General features: G+C 38.9%; 2 protein-coding genes across 6 annotated transcripts in view; both read left to right on the forward strand.

The window, feature by feature from the left end:
• The first annotated feature begins 886 nt into the window (after positions 1-886).
• On the forward strand, positions 887-14,843 carry CEP57L1 (centrosomal protein 57 like 1). 4 transcript variants are annotated; one of them, XM_039351162.1, is made up of 12 exons: positions 887-1,001; positions 1,505-1,536; positions 3,475-3,598; positions 5,225-5,404; positions 5,704-5,825; positions 8,091-8,207; positions 8,521-8,598; positions 9,630-9,725; positions 11,957-12,025; positions 12,113-12,339; positions 13,825-13,969; positions 14,450-14,843. In XM_039351162.1, exons 2-12 carry the CDS (start codon positions 1,528-1,530, stop codon positions 14,657-14,659), a joined length of 1,377 nt encoding a protein of 458 aa, XP_039207096.1. In that variant the 5' UTR covers positions 887-1,001; positions 1,505-1,527; the 3' UTR covers positions 14,660-14,843. The 4 variants fall into 4 exon arrangements, with proteins under 4 accessions (XP_039207096.1, XP_039207099.1, XP_039207097.1 ...); XM_039351165.1 differs by having other exon boundaries at positions 954-1,001; positions 1,505-1,571; XM_039351163.1 differs by having other exon boundaries at positions 995-1,095.
• Positions 14,844-15,869: 1,026 nt separating this feature from the next.
• The window catches only part of LOC120311541, a 72,085-nt gene continuing 65,801 nt past the window's right edge, over positions 15,870-22,153 (forward strand). For both annotated transcript variants that reach the window (XM_039351167.1, XM_039351168.1), the window contains exons 1-2: positions 15,870-16,008; positions 20,096-20,228. In XM_039351167.1, the coding sequence (XP_039207101.1) occupies positions 20,101-20,228 (128 nt within the window). In that variant the 5' untranslated portion in view covers positions 15,870-16,008; positions 20,096-20,100. The remainder of the gene's footprint in view (positions 16,009-20,095; positions 20,229-22,153) is intronic.

The following is a 22,153-nucleotide window of genomic DNA, read 5'->3' on the forward strand; positions in this document are numbered from 1 at the left end:
ACATATACCTACTTGGGAGTAAATCACATCAAACGGTGTAAACAAGCAGTTTTATTCCAATTCACTACTAGTGGTTAGCACATAGAACTAGTCATTTTTATTTATATTTCTATTCAGAGTGGTAATGGACTTGGGTGAAGGCCTGCGACCTTAAAAGCTGCATACAATACACTCCTATAATTTACTGCAGTGTTTCCCAAACTTGACAATTTTAAGGCATGTGGACTTCAACTCCCAGAATTCCACAGCCAGCAACGCTGGCTGTGGAATTCTGGGAGTTGAAGTCCTCATGCCTTAAAATTGTCAAGTTTGGGAAACACTGATACTGTAATACGTGAAAAGAACCCTTCAAAAGTAATATAAAGATAGAAAGAGAGCTTGAACTACAGAAAGCGGCAAACACTGGTTGGCTTCATGTGACATATTAAACCATGGTAAGTTTGGGAGCAGTTAGTCAAACCAGAATTTAAGTCCAATGGTTTAGCATTGGGTGTAAATAGGATAAAATAGAAAAGTCCCCTTCCCCATTTTAACCCTTTCAGTAGCTCTGCCGTTGCGTTATCTAGATGTTTAACAATCGCTGTTCCTTGGGGGGGGGATTAATACAGAAAAAGCCCATCTCTGCATAGCAAAGCCCTCAATTAATTACGTTTTGTGGGGAGGCAAAGACACTTTGATTACATTTTTCTTGGGCAAGACCCTCGCCGTGGGAATCAAGCCGAGCTGTCTATAACCCTTCCGCACGAGCCAACAAACAGCAGGCATTTGAGTAAACAGGAGAATAGCACCCGCCTCGTGCGCGTGCACACATACCTTCTCTGATTGGTGCCGTAACAACGGGCAGAAAAGTCTGGGCGGAGGCGGGTCTCATCCGGGTCTCTGGGCCGAGGCGGAGATACGTTTGAGCGGGAGGGGACGCGGTCTATTTAAAAAAACGGCCCTGGGGGCGCTCTAGGAAACAGGCTGTTTTCTATGGTTGGTGCAGGATAGCGAATTCCGAGGTACCGTGGGAGCCCAGGGACGGTTGACCGTGCCTTTGGCTACGGCGTGGCTTTTGCACCCTCTGTGCGGAGGCGAGGGTGGTCCGCTGTTGAGGTTCTGCTCGAACTTTCTGCTTCTAGGTTTTTTTTTTCGGAGGGGGGAACTGGCCTAACCATTTGGAGGGGGCCGACTATATGGCCTTAGTCAAAGGGGAAGGTACTGTAATTGTGTATTGGCTTCCTTTACGTGCTTCTGGGCAGCTCTGAATGGGAAAAGTTCTCCTATTCCGCTTTTCTGATTTTCGTTTCCTGCAGAAATGGCCGGGTCAATCGATCGTCTTTACTAAGTTCACAGACCGCCACTTGTGGCTTCCTCAAGGAAGAAGGAGTAGTGTATTGGTGGTGGTGGTGAAAATAAAATGTGTTTTAATTCGACAGACACAAAGAAATATAAATATTAGACGCAAATATTCCAGCTGAAATATGGAACAAGTACCTGATGTTTTTGTTTTCTTTTGTTTTAGTTGAGTGCTGTCCTAGATCCTATATGATGGAGGTGAGTAATGCAACTTTGTTGTTGTAATGATGGAGGTGAGTAATGCAACTTTAACAATCCATAAGTACTTGGTTTTAAAGTGATAAACTTAGGAATAGAAAATGCCTGAGCCTTTTTACGTAAAGTGAAACGATCCTGCTTTTATGTTCAATCTGTCGGTCAGATTCTATTGTTTTAAAGGAAATCGGTGAAAATCTAAAACCATCTTGCCACATTTGATCCAAATGACAAAAGGTAAAAATCTAAAAGGAAAACGTTGAGGAACACAGTATTTGAGTTTTAATATGGATTTGAGGCACTTTTCAAAGGTAGAATTCTGAGATCTGCTAAGTGAAACCTGATGGAAAAAGTCCTTAAGATTAGAATTGTTGAACCTAAGAAATTATTTTGAGTAGTCAACTGCAATGTTACTAGACGGCATTCCACTTCAAATATGTTTTTGATTACTGTACTTGAAATGTGCTTCATTTCAGTCACCTAATACAATATGCCAGGGTAGTTATATTTATGCTGTAATTGTCAAACAATTAAGTATTAATGAATCCCTCGACATCTACATTTGGAATGTATGCATATATTCATAGTTACTCAGTTCTGTTTTCCTGCAATTTACTTGCAACTAATTTTATTGGTTTTAGGGAAAGAGGATAGATTTCCTGACACCTGTGCTTTAGCCCAAGGTGACAAAGTAACCATTGGTGATCAGTAAACAGAGACTCCAAAATTAATTCCATTCATAAGCGGTATTTGTTCTTTTGTATCAGCAAATGTTGTTGTTAGTTGCAAAGTCGTGTGCGACCCATCGCGACCCCATGGACAACTCCAGGCTTTCCTGTCCTCTACCATCTTCTGGAGTTCATTTAAGCTCACGCCTACTGCTTCAGTGACTCCATCCAGCCACCTCATTCTGTCATCCCCTTCTTCTGTTGCCCTCCTCTTTCTCAGCATTAGGCTCTTCTCCTGTGAGTCCTTCTCATTAGGTGGCCAAAGTACTTGAGTTTCAACTTCAGGATCTGGCCCTTTAAAGAGCAGTCAGGATTGATCTCCTCTAGGACTGACCGGTTTGATTGCCTTGCAGTCCAGGGGACTCGCAGGAGTCTTCTCCAGCACCATAGTTCAAAGGCCTCAATTCTTTGGTGCTCAGCCTTTCTTACTGTTTCCCAAACAATTCAATGGGATCTGAACAAGGCCTTACACAAGTAGATACACATCATTTTTTTTTTTTGCTGATTATGCAATCTCGGTGGGCACCAATAGAAATTGCAAAAAGTACTACAAGAAAATTAATTGGGAAAGAAATAGGTGCTATTTTATTGTCTCTAAAAGATAGGATAGGGAAGAATTGTCGGTAATTGATAAAAATACTCAATAGCTTGCCTTTACCATTTTGCAAATATCCTCAGCATTATTATAAAAAAATTGTATTTAGTGAGATCATTGTTTTATCCTACATATTTTATTAGATATAAGTCCCAGAGTTTTCCTAAAATAGTTTATATATCTGAAATAAATATAAGTCCATGTAACTTAGTTATTCTTAGGCCCCTTGATCTATAATTTCTCCATCAATAGAATACTGTAATCCGATCACAAGTGTGCTATATGCAGCTTGCATTCAAATATTTTTCATTACTCTTGTGATCCAAGAGCTCCCCTGAACCTTTTTTATTTAGTTATTTTTATACATTTGGGCAAATTTTAAGGGAAAACTTCGGTGCCTGAAGCTTTACAGGGGTTTTAGAACACTATTTCATCCCTTAAGTGTCAATAACCTTAAAAATTTGAAATTCTTTTTCAAATGTGACATGCAATTAAAGCTCTATGTAACTCTCAAATTAATGGAAATTTTGTGTATTCCTAATCTAAGTTTTTAAAAGAAAATGGCTGAATAAATGCTTCTGAGGAATTATAAATGCTACTGTATGTATCTTTCTGCAGTCTGTGGATAGTGAATCAAAACATAGCTATATTGGAAGTTTTCTTCAGCCTCCAGATAAAATGAAATCTGCTTTTGCTGATCTCAAGCCAAAAGGTGTTATCAGCTGCCCACCAAACAACCAAGGTAAAGTACAAAACAGTAGTATGACATACTCTTAATGTGAAGCATAGTCAATTTGTCTTCTTGGCCCATGTTTAATGTATTTTAGAACATACTGGTAGTGCCGATACTTAACAACCATTCATTTATCAATTGTTTGAAGTTGCTAAAAACTCTTAACCTTGAGGTAGCTGATAAGGTCCTATCTCAGTATATCTTGACACTGTGCAGATCTGGATGGGGAAAAACTGACTCTGAATTAATCCTACCAGGACTAAGTATGGACATCAAGGCCTGATATCCATACTCATCTGCTCTGGTTGCCAGTATCTTGCTGGTGCAATTAAAGCTATTTGACAAAGTGTCTACCTTCCATGATTTCTGTCCATCTGGTACTGGCAGGGTTGATGCACTCTGGGTCCCCTTGATTAAACAGTGACCCAAGAAGCATGCCTTCTCGGACGGCACCTGCTTTGTGGAATGAGATCTCCAAAGCCAAAGATTTGTATAGCTCTCATCCTGATGGCATTTTGGAAGGACTTGAAAATGTTGTTCTTCTGGCCAGGCCTTGAGGTAGGGTAGATGAGATTCCTTTTTCTAGAGGCATTCCCATGTGTATAGTATGCTGTTGAGACAGATGATGGTCTTGTATATGTCATACTGTATTTTCTATATTGTTGCTTTATTTTAAATTGTGGGTTGTCCAGAGGAGAGGCGGTGAGAGGTGTTCTCCCCTGACGCCCAGCTGGTTGCCTGCACCACCCAGCTGGCTTTCGGGAATTCCCCCCGGCGCCCGGTAACAAGGGAGAGGCGGCCGCGGTGCAAGACGGCCCCTCCGGCGTCTGGCTGGCTCGCCTCTGACACCCAGCCGGCTTTCGGGACTCTCCCGGCGCCCGGTAACAAGGGAGAGGCAGCTGTGGTGCATGGCGGCCTCGCCAATGCCCAGCTGGTCCTTGGACATCGGGCAGCACACGGGGTCAGCGCACAGATGGCTGCTCGCTGCTCCGTCCCTTCCCCCCACCGGTTCATGTCGAGCCCAGGGGCTTGACAAGTGGTAGGCAGTACCTAAACCTAATTCATTAATTAAAGGTCTTGTTGTGTTTATGAAATCCAAAATGCAAGAAATGCTTCCAAAATCTTCTGGGCCATTAAAATGCATAGTCATTTCCTTTCTTTCATAATTATTGATTTTGTGCTTGTGCATCAGATCATGTCTAAGATATTGAACATATTAAATTTATTTAGTCTGCTAACCACACCATCTTAATCCTGTAAATCAGGGTTGAATTCTTGATGCTGTCTGAGCCTGCTAATATCCTTTCATCAGATAAACAATAAAGGAGGAAATAATAATCAATCAAGGAACCGTCAAGGAGGAAACCACATCCCCACCAAGACTGGCAGGGCAAGCTATTATGCATAAATAGCTAGCAAACTCTACTCTCTCTTACCCTGAGGATGTTACGTAGCCTGGTAACAAAACACCTGCAAGAAAATACTAACCCCCCCCCCCAATATTTTTAATATCTGGTTAGATACTAGAAGTGTAGTATCACACTGTTACATTGTGATGTGTAATAATGCATACTGCTTCTTTTTCTTTTAATTATCAAAACTGAAAAATTAAAATTTACTTGACTTGTTTACCAGCTTTAGTGGCAGCCCTAAAAACTCTTCAAGAAAAGATCTGTCGCCTTGAGATGGAGAGGATACAGGCTGAAAATGACCTTAACTGCTTATCCAGAGAAGCTGCACAATATAGAAAAGCTTTTCAGCAGGAATCAAATGAAAAGAACATAGTTCACCTGGAGCTGATGGAAGAAAGGAAAGGTAACTTGCCAGTGCTATTGGCTTTTCCAGACTATATCTTTTCTATCTTAATAAAAAAAAAAAAAAAAAAAAAGAAAAGCAGTCGTTATATTGTATTCTTTTTTTTGCATTCCATCTTAATATATGTTTACGGTTATAATATGGTTAAAGCTGTCTTATTAATTGCTTAATTAAGTTTACACACCCTTTTAAGAAATTGTACGAAGTATGTGGCAACTATATCCAATTTGATTTTTTTTAATCCCTAATGAAACATACTATTACAATTAAATTTCCCTCCCTTGTTTTTCCCCTCTCAGATGTGAGTGCACAATTAAGGGCAGCACAGTCACGCTGCTCTTTGCTAGAAAAGCAACTTGATTACATGAGAAAAATGGTGCTCAAAGCAGAGCTGGAAAAAAAACTGGTTCTGGAGCAGCAGGTACAGAAATTTAATAAACCATTCTTAACATTTGTTTCTCCATGTGGCATTTACTTTTCTTTGTAATCTTGCATATTCAGATCAGTAGCATATGAATCATGGAACTATTGTTGCTTGTAGTTTTTACACATTCTTGAGCTTTTTCTAATAAACTACCTGCTGATTAAACTGAACTCATGACAAGCTCACAGATGGCAAGTATTAATTTTTTCTCTCTTAAACAGATGGATAGCTAGAGATAAAAATGAAAAAAAAAATGCTCATTGAGGCTTTCTACCCAGATTTCTTAACTTTAGACTTTTCAGCATTATCACATTTTCAGCTTTTTGAACGTATTTTAAATGAGTTTTAAAATATAAAATATTCTTTTCTCTGAAATTTGTTGCTTAATTCTTAACTGCAAGCATCAAGAACGATTCCAATGCCGAAGGACTGTGCACATACCTTGCCTAAAGATAAATGAGGTTTGATTGGGTGTTTGCTGAAAGGGATGTAGTGAAAATTGGCATTTTGGACTGTGATCCAAAAGTCCTTGGTTATAGCTAGATGTTACTTATCACAAGTAATTGGTAGCAGTTAGCAGTGAATCTAGATCACGGGTCTTCAAACAAGAGAGATTTCCATATATGTATGCTCCTCCCCATATTGTAAATTGTTGTTAAGGTAGGCATTTCCTTTGACTACTATACCGCTGTAACATAAGTCATATATATCAGGGCTTTTCAACCGGTGGTATGCGTACCACTTGTGGTACATTAATGAGTAGCAGGTGGTACGCAGCCCTGCCTAGCCAAGTGTAGTGGGGGAGGGAAAGAGCCAGCACAGGCAAGGACTTACAGTGAGAGAGTCCTCTGGAGCTGCAAAGGCCCCAGGCTCACTTCTGGCTCACCCTCTCCCAAGAGAAAGGAGGAGGGGAGGCGGAGACAGGAGAGCCTATAAAAGGAGGCAGTTTGGGCAGGAGAGGGAGAGAAAAAAAAGCAGCAGCCTTGGGAGGAGGTAGAGTCAGCTGCACCGGAGGGGGAGGGTGGGGGGGGGAGGTGGTGGGTGGGGGGAGAGGAGATCAAGCAGGCTGGCCATGAGCCAATCTACAACTGCTGTGGCAGCCACCTGTGCTGGCAGCAGCAAACAGGCAAGAAATGCAGCGGGGAGGGGTCACCCTCCAAGAGGAATGAAAAAGGCAGCAATGTCTGGAGGTGAGGCACGGAGGAGGGAAGGAGATGGAGAGTTGAAGGATTCTTATGTGCTTTTGTGATTTTGAAGTTCTGGGATTTGTGCAATGAGGGCTTTGTGTTCTTAAGGAGTATTTGGCAATTTCTATTTGGCTGATGGTGTTAGCTTCTATTGCTCTGCTGTTGTTAGCTGCAAGTTTTGCTGCAAGGGATTTTGAAGTATTTTTCTCCTGAATGGATTTTGCCTGTAGCATTCCTTTACTTATGAATGGAGCCATTTGGGGAGGCTGCCTTAGCCTGCAGCCAGTACTTACATTTTTTTTTTCTTTAAGTGCCGCTGCGCTCCTTACTTTCCTTTCTAGCCAGTAGTAATTCTTAAAGGGGAATGTGCTTTTTTAAGCTAGTTCACTCAGCAGCTTGTCTTTTCTGTCTCTGGAGACCTTTCCTTGTTTGATCAATATATGGAAGAGGGAAAGTATGGGGGGTGGGTGTTCAAATTCTTCCTTTAGAAGGAGATGGGAATGAGAAAAAGGGAGGCAGGGAAGGGAGGGAGGGAGGAAAGGAAGTCCTACCTTAGCGCTTGGCCACCAGCAGCCCTGCCATTGACTTTGCTTGTCAAAAGGTTGCAGAAGGGGATCACATGACCCTGGAACACTGTGGCCATCATAAATATGAATCAGTTGCCAAGCATCCAAATATAAATTACATGACCCTGGGCATGCTGCAATGGTCATAAGTGTGAAAAATGGTCATAGGTCATTTCAGTGCAATTGCAACTTTGAACAGGTTTTTATTTTGGTCATTCAAGTTTTTGACACCTTGCTAGGTGGTACTCGAATATTGCCATAGCCTAAAAGTGGTACAATTGGTGAAAAGGTTGAAAAGCCCTGATATATATATTTCCATTCTTTGTCAACTTGCCGTTCAACATCCAATTATATCCAGAAATCTCTCCATGGGCAATCTTCCTTGGGCAACATTTTATTGTGCTTGCTCTATCTATATTTGCCATTGTTTATAAGGCTATTGATTCATCTTAAAATATTTGTTTAAATATGGTTTGCTATCAGTTGCATGTTTTGTGGATATTTTACAGACGCATCTTCAGAAGGAAGATGACCAAAATCAGATGGAACTTTGTGCAAAACTGGAAAAACTTGAAGTTCTAGAAAAGCAGTGTTGGACTCTTATTAGCACTCAGAAAACTGCAGAAGTAAGAAAATATTAACAGCATCATCCATACAGACCCAGAACATGCCTTTGCTTATCTCTATCTAAGTGACATAAGAGGATGATAATGCTTTTCAGCCTCCTTCATCTCTCCCAGCCTCTTCTCTATCAACAGCAATTTGGCCTGGGAAAATGAACTGAAAGCATTTTTTCCAGTTTTTGATTGCAGCATAAAAGCCAGGGCATCATCCACTTTTGTTTTAATTCATCCTTTTGGGGACCCTAGAACTATAAAAGGTGAACTGCTTGTAGCCTACAAGCCTCCTATCTAATTTTTTGTCTTTTTATTTTTTCAGGAAAAGATAAAACATTTGGAACAGAAACTTCTGGAGGAACAGCATCAGCGCAAGCTAATTCAAGATAAAGCTGCACAGGTAGGGAAAATCAGTATTGATGTTGCTGTAGTGAATAAACAACAAAAGGACCTGTGAATAAAAACTGTTAATCAACTTTTGCTTCAAAATTCTTTTTCTGAGTTACTATCAGTAGGGGGGGGGGGAACAACAGTTTCATAACAAGGCCGTGTTCCAGTCCAGCTGCCAGGACTTTATGTTTTTTTAAAATATTTTCTTTTCTGGTGGCAAACATAATACTTTGCCCTCCTCCTATATTCCGCACAAACAATCCTATGAGGTGAGCTGGGCTTAGAAAAATTGACTGGCCCAAAATCACCGAGCTCGCTTTTATGCCTAAGGCGGACTAAAACTTAGTTTGATGGGGTTCCTAGCCTGGTGCTTAATCTCTAGATCAAACTGACTCTTCAGTCAATTTGATGTGTTAATTTCACTGTCAGCAATATTTCAGATTTAAGAATAGTTTATAATATGACTTTCACGTTATTGTAGTTGGAGAAGTTAGCTTGAACATTATTCTCGAAAATACATGGTTTTTAAATAGTGTAGCCTTCACATATCATTTCTCTAATAAGACAGCTGGATATGAATCTCTGCTCATTAAGGTTGCTTGCTACAAATTTTGTCAAAAAGTTCAAAGGATATGGTTAGAATTCTCGGGAAGCTTTTCAAAACACACTGTGTTAGTTGGGCCAATAAACGTCACCATTTAATTCTGTGGTACAAATAATGCAGCCCATCAGATATCTCAACTGGCATTGATTGCAAAAAGGAGAAGAGGGGGAGGGCTTGTCAAACATTGCTTGATACTGTGATTAAAACAATAGTTTTATACTAAGCAGATATTTTAAAAGTGTAGTTTTTAATGCATTTGGTAGTATTAACTGGAAGTTGTACAACTTCTCTGATGGATCACGCAAAGCAAATTTTTAAAGGTATTTTTCCAGAGAGCTGTTATATCACACTATGACTTTCCTGTGTGACTCTTATATAAAAGTCATGTACTCATATTCTTCAACATGACTGCTAACTCTTAATATTTTTTACTATAGCTCCAGACAGGTGTTGAAATGAACAGAATTCTCTTGTCCTCACTTCCACCTGAAAAAGAGGTGAAGAAGAAAAGCAGGAAGAAGAAAGTCGTCAAGGTAAAATGTTAGTTTTCAACCACATTATTAATAATATTGAGAAGTTAGGCAAGTGACAACCTTCCATTTATTTTGCACAAGGCAGGTTTCCTAGGAGTGCCTCTTAAGATGTGTGTTTAATCTCAGCAAAGAAATGTAAAATGATCCCAACCATTTCTATATTTGGTAGATCCTAGTCTGTTGTGATTTTCAAATAAAGTCACCTGGATTCTGCTTTTCCTTATATAAGGCTAGTGTTTCTCGGATTATGTTCTAGTATTTCAGTGATTTAGAATCTAGAATTGGAAGTCTTGATAAGATATTCAGGATTTTCTTACAGGTAGAATTAAAAAAATAGTTAAGTTAAAGAAGTCCCAGTAATTTCAACATGCCTGAATTAATTGCAGAGTTCCATTTGTATCTGGATGCCATGCAATACAGGAAACAATAACAAAAATGCAGATGTCTGTATTTAGCGCAGAAAATAAACTTATTCAGTACTTTAAAATAACAGAATAGCACAAAACATATTTTGATGTTATCCTCTAAAAATATGCCTATATTATTTATTTGAAGCTCAAAGCAAGCTTAATAGTTAATTTTCTTTAACTTCACAAACACCCAAACTTTCAGAAACTAGCCTTTCATACATGCTTCCATCAAAGGTGTACAACCCACAGGGGCTCCATTGCAAGCTTTTTATGTTCCCAGGCTCTAAGCTGCTTGCACCACACATCCAGGTTCAGAAGTGGCTGAAAACTAAGTCACTGAAGCATTAAAGTGACAAAGCAGGTAGTAAGATGAGTACCGTACTTTTTGGTGTATAAGAAGACTTTCTAAAGCGTTGAAATCAGCGCTGAAATCGGGGGTCGTCTTATACGCCAAGTAGTCTTATACACTGGAAATTACGGTAGTTTCCGGCGTATAAGACGACTTTCTAGGCATGCAACTCAGTGCCGAAGTCGGGGGTCGTCTTATACGCCGGGTCGCCTCGCCAGAAAATACAGTACTAAAATTCATATAACGAATAGAAATAAATTTAAAATGTAGTTCTTGGATCCATGTGAATTGAACTAAATGATATTGTTAAAAGTGCAAAGAGGAAATAGGATGAGTACCTAAAATGAGATTTTATTAGACTGAAAGTCCCTGACCTCTAGTCTTTTAACTTTCATAGATTATAGAAAGAGCATTCTTGACTGGGAAAGAGTTGTATTAGCAGGCATGAAATAGATAAAATAATTAAGATGGTGGCAGATAAAAAGGCTTTAAACACAAAACAGATGGAAAGGTATTCACAAAAGCAGGTATAATCATTGTCTTATTTGCTAGTGAATGCCAACTCCTATAATCTTACGTTTAAAAAAGCATTTTCAAGTGTTTTTACAGTTGTTCATAATTGCAGAATTTTGAAAGAATCACTAATTTTAAAAAATTTAAAAGGAACATTTTTGCTGGTCTTTCAATAAAGAAAACTTCCACATAAACTGGGATTGCAAGAAATAAATCAAAACTATTAGGCTATTAAGCTTTCCAACTGGATTCCAATCTTGTTCTGGGGATTATCCCTAGAGAGCATTTTCATTAGACATATTTTGGTTTTTCTAACTTTCAAAATGATAAATGTTATTTGGTATGCTTTTTTACCATCTTTCTCTTAAACTAAAAAAAAAAAAAACCAACAGGTTGGATCAATTTTTAAATATATTTCTTAAATATATTTTAAGAATGGTCCATTGAAATCAATTGGATTTAGGCAGGTTGGGTAGTCATTTAAAGTTATGCCCATTTATTTTAGTAAATACGTACTGTATGATTAAATCTGAGCCCATCTGATTTCCTAAGTTGCACCCAGTTTTCCATTTGTGCATATGATTTCTTATGGAACACTCATTGTCCCTTATTCTGAGGTTTTAGGAAACATTCAGAAATGTTTGATAAGTGATGCAAGAAGGCTATAAAAAGGGAAGGACTGGCAAACAAAGATCACAAAAAAGGATTAAAATGTTTCCATAATTCAATATATAAGGAACATATATTTCTTATATATAAGAAACTTAATGTTCTAAAGAGAAAGCTATAACCTTTCATATTTTGTCGAGTCTCAAACAAGTTTCAAGTCTTGAAAGATTTCTCTTAAAAGTAATAAGACATAGGATTAATGAAGATAGATCTCATTCATCTCCCTTCTTTAATTAAGTTTAGAACCTCACTTCCCCAGATGAATAATAAATCCAGGTTTTAATTTTCAGAATAATTCTAGTATGAAGAGAACACAGTCGAGCTTCCAGGGTGGAATGTTACCTTTTGTTGCCGGCAAGGTAAGCATGTGTGTCTTTGCAAATGAGAATTTAGTCAAATTATTATTTGCTTAACAAAATGTTATACTTCGCTACTTCTCCCACAAGTCTGCCAGCTCAAGTCACTCTGTTGTTGCAAATGTACAAAGTGTCCTGCATATGATGAAATACCGTAGCCCTTGTATGACTTCACAATGTCCAGAAGGCACTGAAAAGAGGACTTCAAGATGGCCTGGCATTTGCAAACCAGCGTCTTGTTCCACGACTTCCTCTGCTACTGAAACTCTTTCTGATCTTCTTCTGGGTATGCAAGATGAGTTGGGACAAATGAGTTTGTAAGTATTCATGTATAGTTTCCATACAATCTCTCTGGTGTCAGATGGGTATTTTAGCAACGTACACTTTTTGATCTCCTGTCACCTACCAGATACTGGAGCAACATAAAAAGCAGCAGATCTTTCTTTTCCTCCCCCCTCCACCCCGTACCACATGTCGGCAGATGTGGAAAATGGCAAATTGCTTTTTAAAAGCGGGTGGTGATATGGGTTGGTCCTATTCTAATATAAAAAAAAGCCCAGATCCACATTCACAATGTTAGAGGGAGCCGGACTGAACTTTAGAAGCATATCACTGAAAGCAACAAAGGTATCCTGACGTTTTTAGTAGCACAACAGGCAGTTACGGGTTCTTGGGTTAATGCCCCAGCTATAGGAGCTGGTAGTTATGGACACCTGTCATTTGGTACTTGCGACACCTCAACTCCATGAACTGCATTGGTTGCTAGTATATTTTGGGGTTCAGTTTAAGGTGCTTGTAATTATTTTTAAAGCTCTTGGTGCGGGATTAATGGTGGGACCATATCTCTCCAGTTGTATCTACCCATGCTGCAAAATTCAGCAGGAAAAGCTTGCTCTGAGTCCTGCCCAGACACTTGCATTTTGGCTGTTTTAATTGTTTTGGTTGGTTGATTTTTGTCATCTGCTGTTATTTATGGTATATCTTATTAAGGTAAAACAGTGGTTCCCAAACTTGACAATTTTAAGGCATGTGGACTTCAACTCCCAGAATTCCACAGCCAGCAACGTTGAAGTCCACATGCCTTAAAATTGTCAAGTCTGGGAAACACTGAGGTAAAATAACTGATATTTATGATGTACCCCACTAGGGATGTATGTGATTTACAATCTTGTAAGAAACATACATTCCTGTTAGGGTGCTCAATTGCATGCCCAAGTAACATCCGTCTAGTCTCAACTGCAGATATTCATCTCTTTAATTCTGCTGTTTCTCTTGTAGCATCTGGAGTTTCATGTGGTAACACTTATTGCCTGCCTTTATTTCTCATGCCCAATTAATCTGTACAAAACTTGAAGTTTGGAGCTACTCTACTCAAGAAATATCCACATACAAATAGACCTTGACTTACAACCATCTGTTTAGTGACTGTTCAAAGTTACAAAAAAATGATGTGCAACCGGTCCTCTCACTTATAGCATCCCCATGGTCACATGATCAAAATTAATGTGGTTGGCAACTGACATGTATTTATAACGACTGCAGTGTCCCAAGGTCATGTGATTGCCATTTGCAACCTTCCCACCCAGCTTCTGTCAAGCAAAGTCAATGGAGGAAGCTTAACGATCGTGATTCATTTAACAATTGCAGTAATTTGCTTAACCTCATTATTTAGACCTCCGTATTTTATGACTTGAGGTACAAATAGTAAAGAAACCTACAAGGATGACACAAACAAAATGTAGGTGTACAGTAGAAAAGCCCTAAATTGTGTTTAAACAACTGATAGAATGTGTCTTCAACAGTGAACATCAAGAACTATCAAAGCAGATAGAGGAAAGTCAAAACCAGGACATTCGGGAAGACCTAGAACGTGAATTGGATTGTCTTGTGAAGCAGATGGAAATTAAAGGAGAACAGATTTCAAAACTGAAAAAGCATCAGGATCATGTAAGAGACAATTGTGAAATCAAGAGATGTGACTAGTTAGAATGTGTCTTGTTAGACAGTCAGTGCTTAGCACTGTGATGCTTGGAGAAAGGGGAAAAAATGAGAAATTGTATGAAATTTCACACAATTGAGACAATTATGAGTGTGCCTGGAAGGACTGAAGAGGGACATCTCAAATGTTGACATGCATCGTTGTTTTGCCGAATAATATGCACCATCATGCCACTGAGAAACGTTAAATCAATTGTTATGTATTACATTAGTTTATTTATTCAAATTCAGCTCTAAAAAAAATCTTATTACCCATTTTAATCCTTGCACTTAAAACCAAACATTAATATCCTTATTCCAAAAATTGTAATAAAAATAGTTTGATAATGCTTAATTTGGGTATGAAAAGAGACTTGAAACGCTTCACAGCAGCAAAGTGAGCCTATCTTTGTATATCAGAATTATTGTGCAATTTTTTCTTTGATTTAGGTTTATAAATTGAAGCAAAGAGCTCAAAAACTGAAGAGAGAGCCAGCATGTTCAGCATCGAGGCCTAATGAATTAAAAGGAAGCAAAGAGACTGTAATCCCTCCAAGTATCTCTTCTACAATTAAAACCACAAATTCCCTTCGGCTATTAAAAAGTGCTCAGAAGATTCAATCAGTATTGAAGAAAGATGATATTGTGTGGGAATCATAGCTTCCACATCTGATTTCATACATCGCTCTCTGCTGAGATTTGATTTGCCTTAGTGGTATACCCATTAATACTGAGAATAAAATGTCGGGTAAAATAAATTCTCTGTTTTCTGTACTGGCATTTAAAAATGGATTATTTTAATGAAGCATGTGCATTGTTTTTAAGTAAAGGACCTATCACTCCATGTAGTCCAATTATTGTGTGCCTCGCCATCCTTTCACGAGAGACTTCGAACAAAAAGTATTCTTTTGCGTCTGGGTTGATTTAAAAAATACCTAGTGGTTCATTGTTTTATTTCTGTAAAATATTTATAGACTGTTTTTCAGTAAACCAAGAAACTTCAAAGTCTTAAAAAAACTATCACAGTTCAGGTCTAGGTTAAATCTCTGCTTGCTTATCTAACTGGTATTGTTACGTATCCATCAGGCTAGCCTGCTAATTTACAGAGCAGAAGTGTTACACGGGCATACTAAGGCATGCCCATCACTGTATATGAAATCTTTTGTCAGAGTAAAGAACCCTGGTAATGCCAAATATAAATACTAAAAACTGAGTTTATCTGGGGCAAAGAGATTTGCAGGGTTCACAGAACTCTTTGTTCTTCCCTTTTTTAGCACCCCAAGAATTAACCACCTTACCTCCACCCCTCCAGAGAGGAGAAATTGGATGCTTTAGCAGAATGGTCAGGGAAAGGAAACCGGTTGAAGGCGTTTCATGGTTATCATATTCAATTCCTAGTCTTTTAACACCTGATAGCAAATTGGCTCTTAACAAATGAATGTATGGCGATGGCATGGATTTGCAGTTGTTTAAGTCAGTATTTCAAAAGGGCTTCTCTTGTGACATTTAACTTCCAAACAGAATTGGCTCAGGAATTCTGGGAATTGAAGTCCATGAGTCATAAAAGAGCCAAGGTTGTCTACCCCTGATCTATACAAATACTTTGGGGACCTACAGTCTCACTCAGGCCTTACTAATCTCCCACTTGGCTTTAACCATCTTTGGCAACGTATTGTTTTCTCCCACTGGCGCAGAAGAGCCCTATGTATTTATTTGGTCATTTTTGGATTAAAATAGATCAACATGCCATCTATTAATCTGGAGTTCAGGAAGTTATTTTTTTCAGCCCTCAGCTTATGTGTACAGATGTTGTTACGGTTACCACTAAGCCTACCCAAGCACTCTGACAAACCTCTCAATTGCATCTTTAGTTTTGATCACACTAGCTATAGAAACCTGTGGGAGATGTTTGCTGCCACTGTTCCTAATAAGGCAACTGAGCTCTTTGCTCTGCTAGAAGCTGTTTACCTTCTGGGCTTGTGAAGTTGTGACCTTTCTATTGATACCAGGTATCGTATTCTCTTAAGCTATGTGTTCCAAGACAGGGCAAAAGTAAGAGCAAATGAGTTTTATTTGTCCCAGAAAGTGCATTTCCTTGTAAATTTATGCTAAAATAAATGTATATGGAAGACTCAAGAAAAGTACGGGACCTCAATGATATATAGCAGCAAGTCTTGCTCTGTTAAAGAAACAACAGTAATCAAAACTAAGAGGGACAGTTTTGCTGTTAAGGAAGATAAAGAAAAATTGTTTTCTGAAGGAGGCTAAATGCTATCTAGAATTATCATTTACCGTATATTCCGGCGTATAAGACGACTCGTCGTATAAGACGACCCCCGACTTCAGTGCTGATTTCAACGCTTTCAAAAGTTGTCTTATATGCCGGAAAGTACGGTAAATGCTTCAACGATTAAGATAATTGGAGAAGAAATACTGACATTTTCTCTTTACTCTCTCTGACTACCTCCCCTCCCTTTCCCTCATCATAATGAAGGCCATTTCAATTTTGTGTGCTTTTAGGGGAACAGACGCGCTTTCTAGTATTAATCATGTCTATTTTGAAATCTTATATATGCTTTGCTGGTATCATTCCTAATCTCATTCCCTAAATCGGCTAACTCAGTCATGCCTGTGGCTTTTTCAAGGGGAGAGATATCAACTGATCCTGGATGATTTTTGAAATTGTGACCTAACGTTTGAAAATCCTGTAAGCATCACTTATACAATAGACTTCTTGCTGAAAAAAGCTTGCAAGTTTCATAAGAAATTAGGAGAAATTATTTTGTTAAGGCATTTATTTCTATAGCTTGGCAGAAGCAGTTACTGCGATTTAAGAGACACGCTTAAGACAAATTTTAAATCCCTCACACAAATCCCTTTTAATTTCTATATTAATAAGATAAGAGTCCTTTTTCTAAAGAAATTGCATTTTCCAAATTCGATATGTTGTGTAGCTTTGGGCAACAAGTCAAGAAAAGGGCTGTGCTTTTCCATAAGTAGGTAGAAAATTATCTGGGTGGGTTCAGCTGCAGATTATGCAAATGGATATGATTTATTCTGATAGAATTTGTGTTACCCAAATCACACTGAGAGCTAGTTTATATATAAAAGCTACACTATTAAGTTAAGAACTGGGACTATAGAGTCAGGCTTGAAGAGAAAGGCACAATTCTATGTAAATATCAAAATAAACATTTGACACAAGTGATTATACTGTTCTAGTACCATAATAAAGATTTGATGCTAGTGATTAAGTATGTTCACTGCCTTGAATTATATATCAAATGGCAGAATAAAATAATAAAAATCTTATCTCTGAACCCATTAATAAGAGCCAAAGATGTGAAGTAGTGTTAGAAAAATGCAGTCAGTGTTCTGTATTAATTTCAATTTTGGACGTGACTTGTTTCAAATTCCTTTTATTCGTTAACCTTATTACTCTGTCTTGCACCAATTGCTATCTTTTTAGCTATCTCACAATCTGATTTTGAGGGGAAAATGGAGAGAAAGTAAATGATATATTACACCCTTGAGTTTCTGGGGGGAAAAAAGCTCACATATAAATTAAATAATTGCATATTACTAACACAGAAAAAATAAGCAGAGGACAGAATTTAGCATGGAATTGACATTTGAGGCAACAATATACTAAGTCAATTTTTGACCTTTATAAAATATTCTGTACTAATGCTCAGCAAGGAATCTCTGATGTATTCCAGATAGGCAACACATAACAGGAACAGTCTTAATATCTAACAAACTATCCTATATATAACTGCTAAAAAAAAATGTAGGCCTGTCAAAGCTTCTAATGGTTTATGTAACTAGTCCAGGAATAGGTATATTTCTTTTCAAAGTTCTTTTGTGTTATAATGTTATAGCACTTTATAATCCTATAAAGTGTGTTTATGTGGATTCAATAATGATGAGATCAAATAGGGCTGTACTGAGAATAAGAATCTAGTTCATACATCATAATCGATTGCATTTGGTTTGGTCTTACCATAATGTGTGAAATTGTAATTTATAATCCATATTTTATGGATTATAATTTGCACAATCTTGCTAAGGCACAATCTATGCCTTAGTCAGTGAGTCATTGTAAAACCAATAATAATGATGTGTGAATCCAGTTAGTATATGACATGAAAATACTTTAACCCTGTTTGTATAAACACCATCTGATGGGTATATTTGTTCTCTGAATACCGTAGTTGTTTTTTTATGGATATTGTTTGTCTCGTATTGTTTTTTATTCTGTGAAGCTGCCCAGAATTATTGGGAGGGATACAGCCTAGAAATTTAATAAATAAATGAATAAATTGGTATTGGTGAGAGGGCAGAGGTCAACCCCGAGGCCCCTTGAATGCGGCGTGCCACAGGGGTCAGTCCTCTCTCCCCTCCTATTTAACATTTATATGAAGCCACTGGGTGAGATCATCAGATAGCACGGGGTGAGGTTTCATCAGTATGCTGATGATACCCAGTTATATATCTCCTCCCCGAGCTCTCTCAGTGAAGCGGCCGATGTGATGGACCGTTGCTTCGAAGCCGTGAGGGTCTGGATGGGGGTTAACAGACTCAGGCTCAATCCTGACAAGACCGAGTGGCTTTGGATATTGCCTCCCAAGGATCATGTTGACTGTCCAGTGCTGACTCTTGCGGGGGAAAATATACCCCCTTCGGAGCGGGTTCGCAACTTGGGTGTCCTCCTTGATCCACAGCTGAATTTGGAACATCAATTGACGGCTGTGGCTGGGAGGACCTTTGCACAAGTTCGCCTGTTGCACCAGTTGCGACCCTACCTGGACCAGGAGGCTCTCCTTACAGTCACTCACGCCCTTGTCACCTCACGTTTGGACTACTGCAACGTGCTCTACATGGGGCTACCCTTGAAAAGTACTCGGAGACTATAGTTGGTCCAGAATGCAGCCAAGCGAGTGATAGTGGGTGCTCCTCGATACACCCACGTTACACCTATCCTCCGTGAGCTGCACTGGTTGCCTATTGGTCTCCGGGTCCAATTCAAGGTGTTGGTCATTACCTTTAAAGCCCTATATGGCTCAGGGCCAGGCTATTTGCGAGACCGCCTACTACCTCATAGTTCCCTACGTCCGGTTAGATCCCACAGGCTGGGCCTCCTTCAGGCCCTGTCGGCCAAGCAGTGCCATTTGGTGGAGCCACGGAGGAGGGCCTTCTCTGTGATGGCGCCCACGCTTTGGAATCAGCTCCCCCCGGAGATTAGGACCGCTCCCACCCTGTTGGTCTTCCGTAAGCTACTTAAGACCTGGCTTTTCTGGCAGGCCTGGGGTTTATAAAACCTTACCCCTGGATGATTGTTTTTGTATTTTTTGTTATGTTTTATGTGTTTTTTATTGTTAGCCGCCCAGAGTCCTTCGGATGTGGGGCGGCTTATAAATTTTAAAAATAAATAAATAAATACCTTACACTGATGGAGATGATAATTAACTTTCAGCTTGGTCAGAATAAACCACAGTGATGCTTAGTTGTTAGTACTATCAACCAATAACCAATTTCTGGGTATTGAGGTGTACATGCTATCAACAAATGAGCCAAGAAAAGACTATAAAGGATGATTTGTAGATCGTGTTCCCATTCCTATTATATTGCTGACATAAAAGAAGCTTGATTTGCAGCTAGAAGATATGCAGAACTTGCTTTCAAGTTTAGACACAACTAATTCAGATGATCTTTTGGTCCTTCAAAATGCCCACTCAGTTTCAAGTAATAGAATGTAACAGACAATATCCATCTGCAGCTTGAAATTATTCTGTTGCAATTAACAATAAAAATACAAGCAATGTCATTAAACTCTATAAATAACTGAACTTTTTTACTTTTGTGGCATGTACTGTTTTAATACATAAAATAGGCAGTTAGCATGAAAAGGCAGTTACACTTCTATTGGTTCTTTTGTCCTCAAGCAAGAAGTGAAACAAATAGCCATCGTACATTATAACTTATTTCTTTTGTGTGCATTATATTTATGCATTTACTTCTAAAGTGCTTAATTGTGAAACTGTATTATTGAAAATTAAATATAATTTTATCTACACTTTCTCTTTATGCTACAAGACAAAATGGATGAAATATATAAGATCTCTTCAACTGAAAGAGTCCAACAGGCAGAGAAAGAATTAGCTGTGCAGCTGACTGAACTGAAGACGGAAATGGAAGGAAATGGAATCTTACAAGGAACTCCACATTGGTAAAAACATCATTTCTTATTTAGGAACCCCAGCTGTTTCGTAACGGGCCACATAGCTTATGTGGATCCAATGCAATTATTTCCCATTCTTGGGCAAGGTTGCTCAAAAGTCTCCCTGTAAAGTCATTGTGAGGAATGTATTGGGCATCTGTTGAATAAAGTCACTTTGCTCTAGGTTAGACTTTATCCTTGTAACAGGTCCTATGGAGTTCACTTGGGCTCAGCCTTGCTCAGTTATCTGGGAGGAGGTTGACCCTATTGATGAAGTGAGCAAGATTCTCATGACTATTAGCTTGGTCACCTGTCCTCAAGAAGCCATCACTAGGCCCAATCATGCTGGACAAATTTATTTAGGAAAGGTTATAGAAAAGGTGGTTGTGCACAGCAGCTCCAGAGAACTCTGGGGGAAAATGGATTATTTGGATTCCTTTCATTCAGGCCTGGGAATGGGACCATAAAGCATCTATTGTGCTTTTAGATGACCTAGCTAAGAGCAGGATGGAGGCAATATATCCATCCTTGTTCTTGACAGCTGTTACGATCTGCCAGAATGTCCTTGAGAGACAGGAGGAAGAGGAGGACTTCAGCCTAGGGCCCTAGGCAATAGTCAGATACGAGGTAGGTGAGCCCACAGAAGGAAGGGGAACCTGGAAAATGTCTCAGAACTGATCCACCTTGCTTGTTGGACTGTAAAGACAAGGGAGGAGAGATGTATTTTCAGACTTTAGAATATCGAATAACAGTGTTGGAAGGGACCTTGGAGGTTTTCTAGTCCAACTCCCTGTTTAGGCAGGAAATCCTATACCATTTCAGATGAATGGTTGTCCAATCTCTTCTTAAAAACTTCCAGTATTGGAGCATTCACAAGTTCTGGAGGCAAGTTGTTCCACTGATTAATTGTTCTAACTGTCAGGCAATAAGATTCTGTTACCTTAACTTTACAACAAAGGTAATGTTATTAGTCATAGTTGTCCTTCTTGTCTGGACTACCTTGCAAAGCGTAAATCAACATCGATATCAACATCAATTGGAACCAGCAAGGAAGGAAGGAAGAAAGGAAGGAAGGAAGGAAGGAAGGAGGGAGGGAACTAGCATAATACAGTACTGCCCACTTCCAACCCCCAGAGCAGATTCAGAAAGATACTGTGACTGGATGCTATTGAAAGCCAAAGTCACCCCTTTGAGGAAGTCCATATCAAAAGCACCAATGAATGTCAATATTACCAATTGTTTTACATTTTTAATACTGTTTTTAATTATTGTTAGCTTCCCAGAATAATGAATTTGAGATGGGTGGCCATATAAGTAAAAATAAATAAATGAATGAATGAAAATTCACATTATAAATATAGGCTTAATTTCAGAAGGAACAGCTAAACAATGATAGATGCCAATCAATCATGGGTTTTTCTGCAGCACATTAGATTTTAATAATTCCAGCACATCTTATGTAACCTTAAAGCAATATTCTTTAGGCTGTTCAACCCAACTTTTATCTACTTATAAAATAATATGTGAGGTGTGAGTTACTCACATGCTGATCACTGATTCATGAGATTATAGCAACTTGTTTATGATGCTGCTTTTAGAGATAACCCAGAAATTCCTGGCATAAAATAGGGTAAGGAGATTACTAGCAGGGCAAAGTTGCTGCACTAGTTGATTCACAGAACATCAAACAAAGGTGAAAGGAGTATACTGTTATTCAGTTAAGGTATCAATATCTATGTTATTTTAGATTATATTCTCTATGTCAGTGATGGCAAACCTTTTAGAGACTGAGTGCCCAAACTGCAACCCAAAACCCACATGCATCGTCGAGTGCCGGGTGGGTGTGGCCCATTGGTTGAGTGTGACCAATTGAGTGGGCGTGGCTGCGGTGGTAATGGCAGACTGGGTAGGACTAAAAAGTTCAACCAATCAAT

Source organism: Crotalus tigris, unplaced genomic scaffold (assembly GCF_016545835.1).
Source record: "Crotalus tigris isolate CLP2741 ecotype Arizona unplaced genomic scaffold, ASM1654583v1 scf7180000018371.15429387391:27106975, whole genome shotgun sequence".
NCBI classification, from domain to species: domain Eukaryota; kingdom Metazoa; phylum Chordata; class Lepidosauria; order Squamata; family Viperidae; genus Crotalus; species Crotalus tigris.

Excerpts from the sequence above, each read along its gene's own strand:
- CEP57L1 (XM_039351162.1), top strand. Across the intron at positions 5,405-5,703 it reads GCTGATGGAAGAAAGGAAAG|ATGTGAGTGCACAATTAAGG; the intron begins GTAACTTGCCAG and ends TTCCCCTCTCAG. Across the intron at positions 8,599-9,629 it reads TTCAAGATAAAGCTGCACAG|CTCCAGACAGGTGTTGAAAT; the intron begins GTAGGGAAAATC and ends TTTTTACTATAG.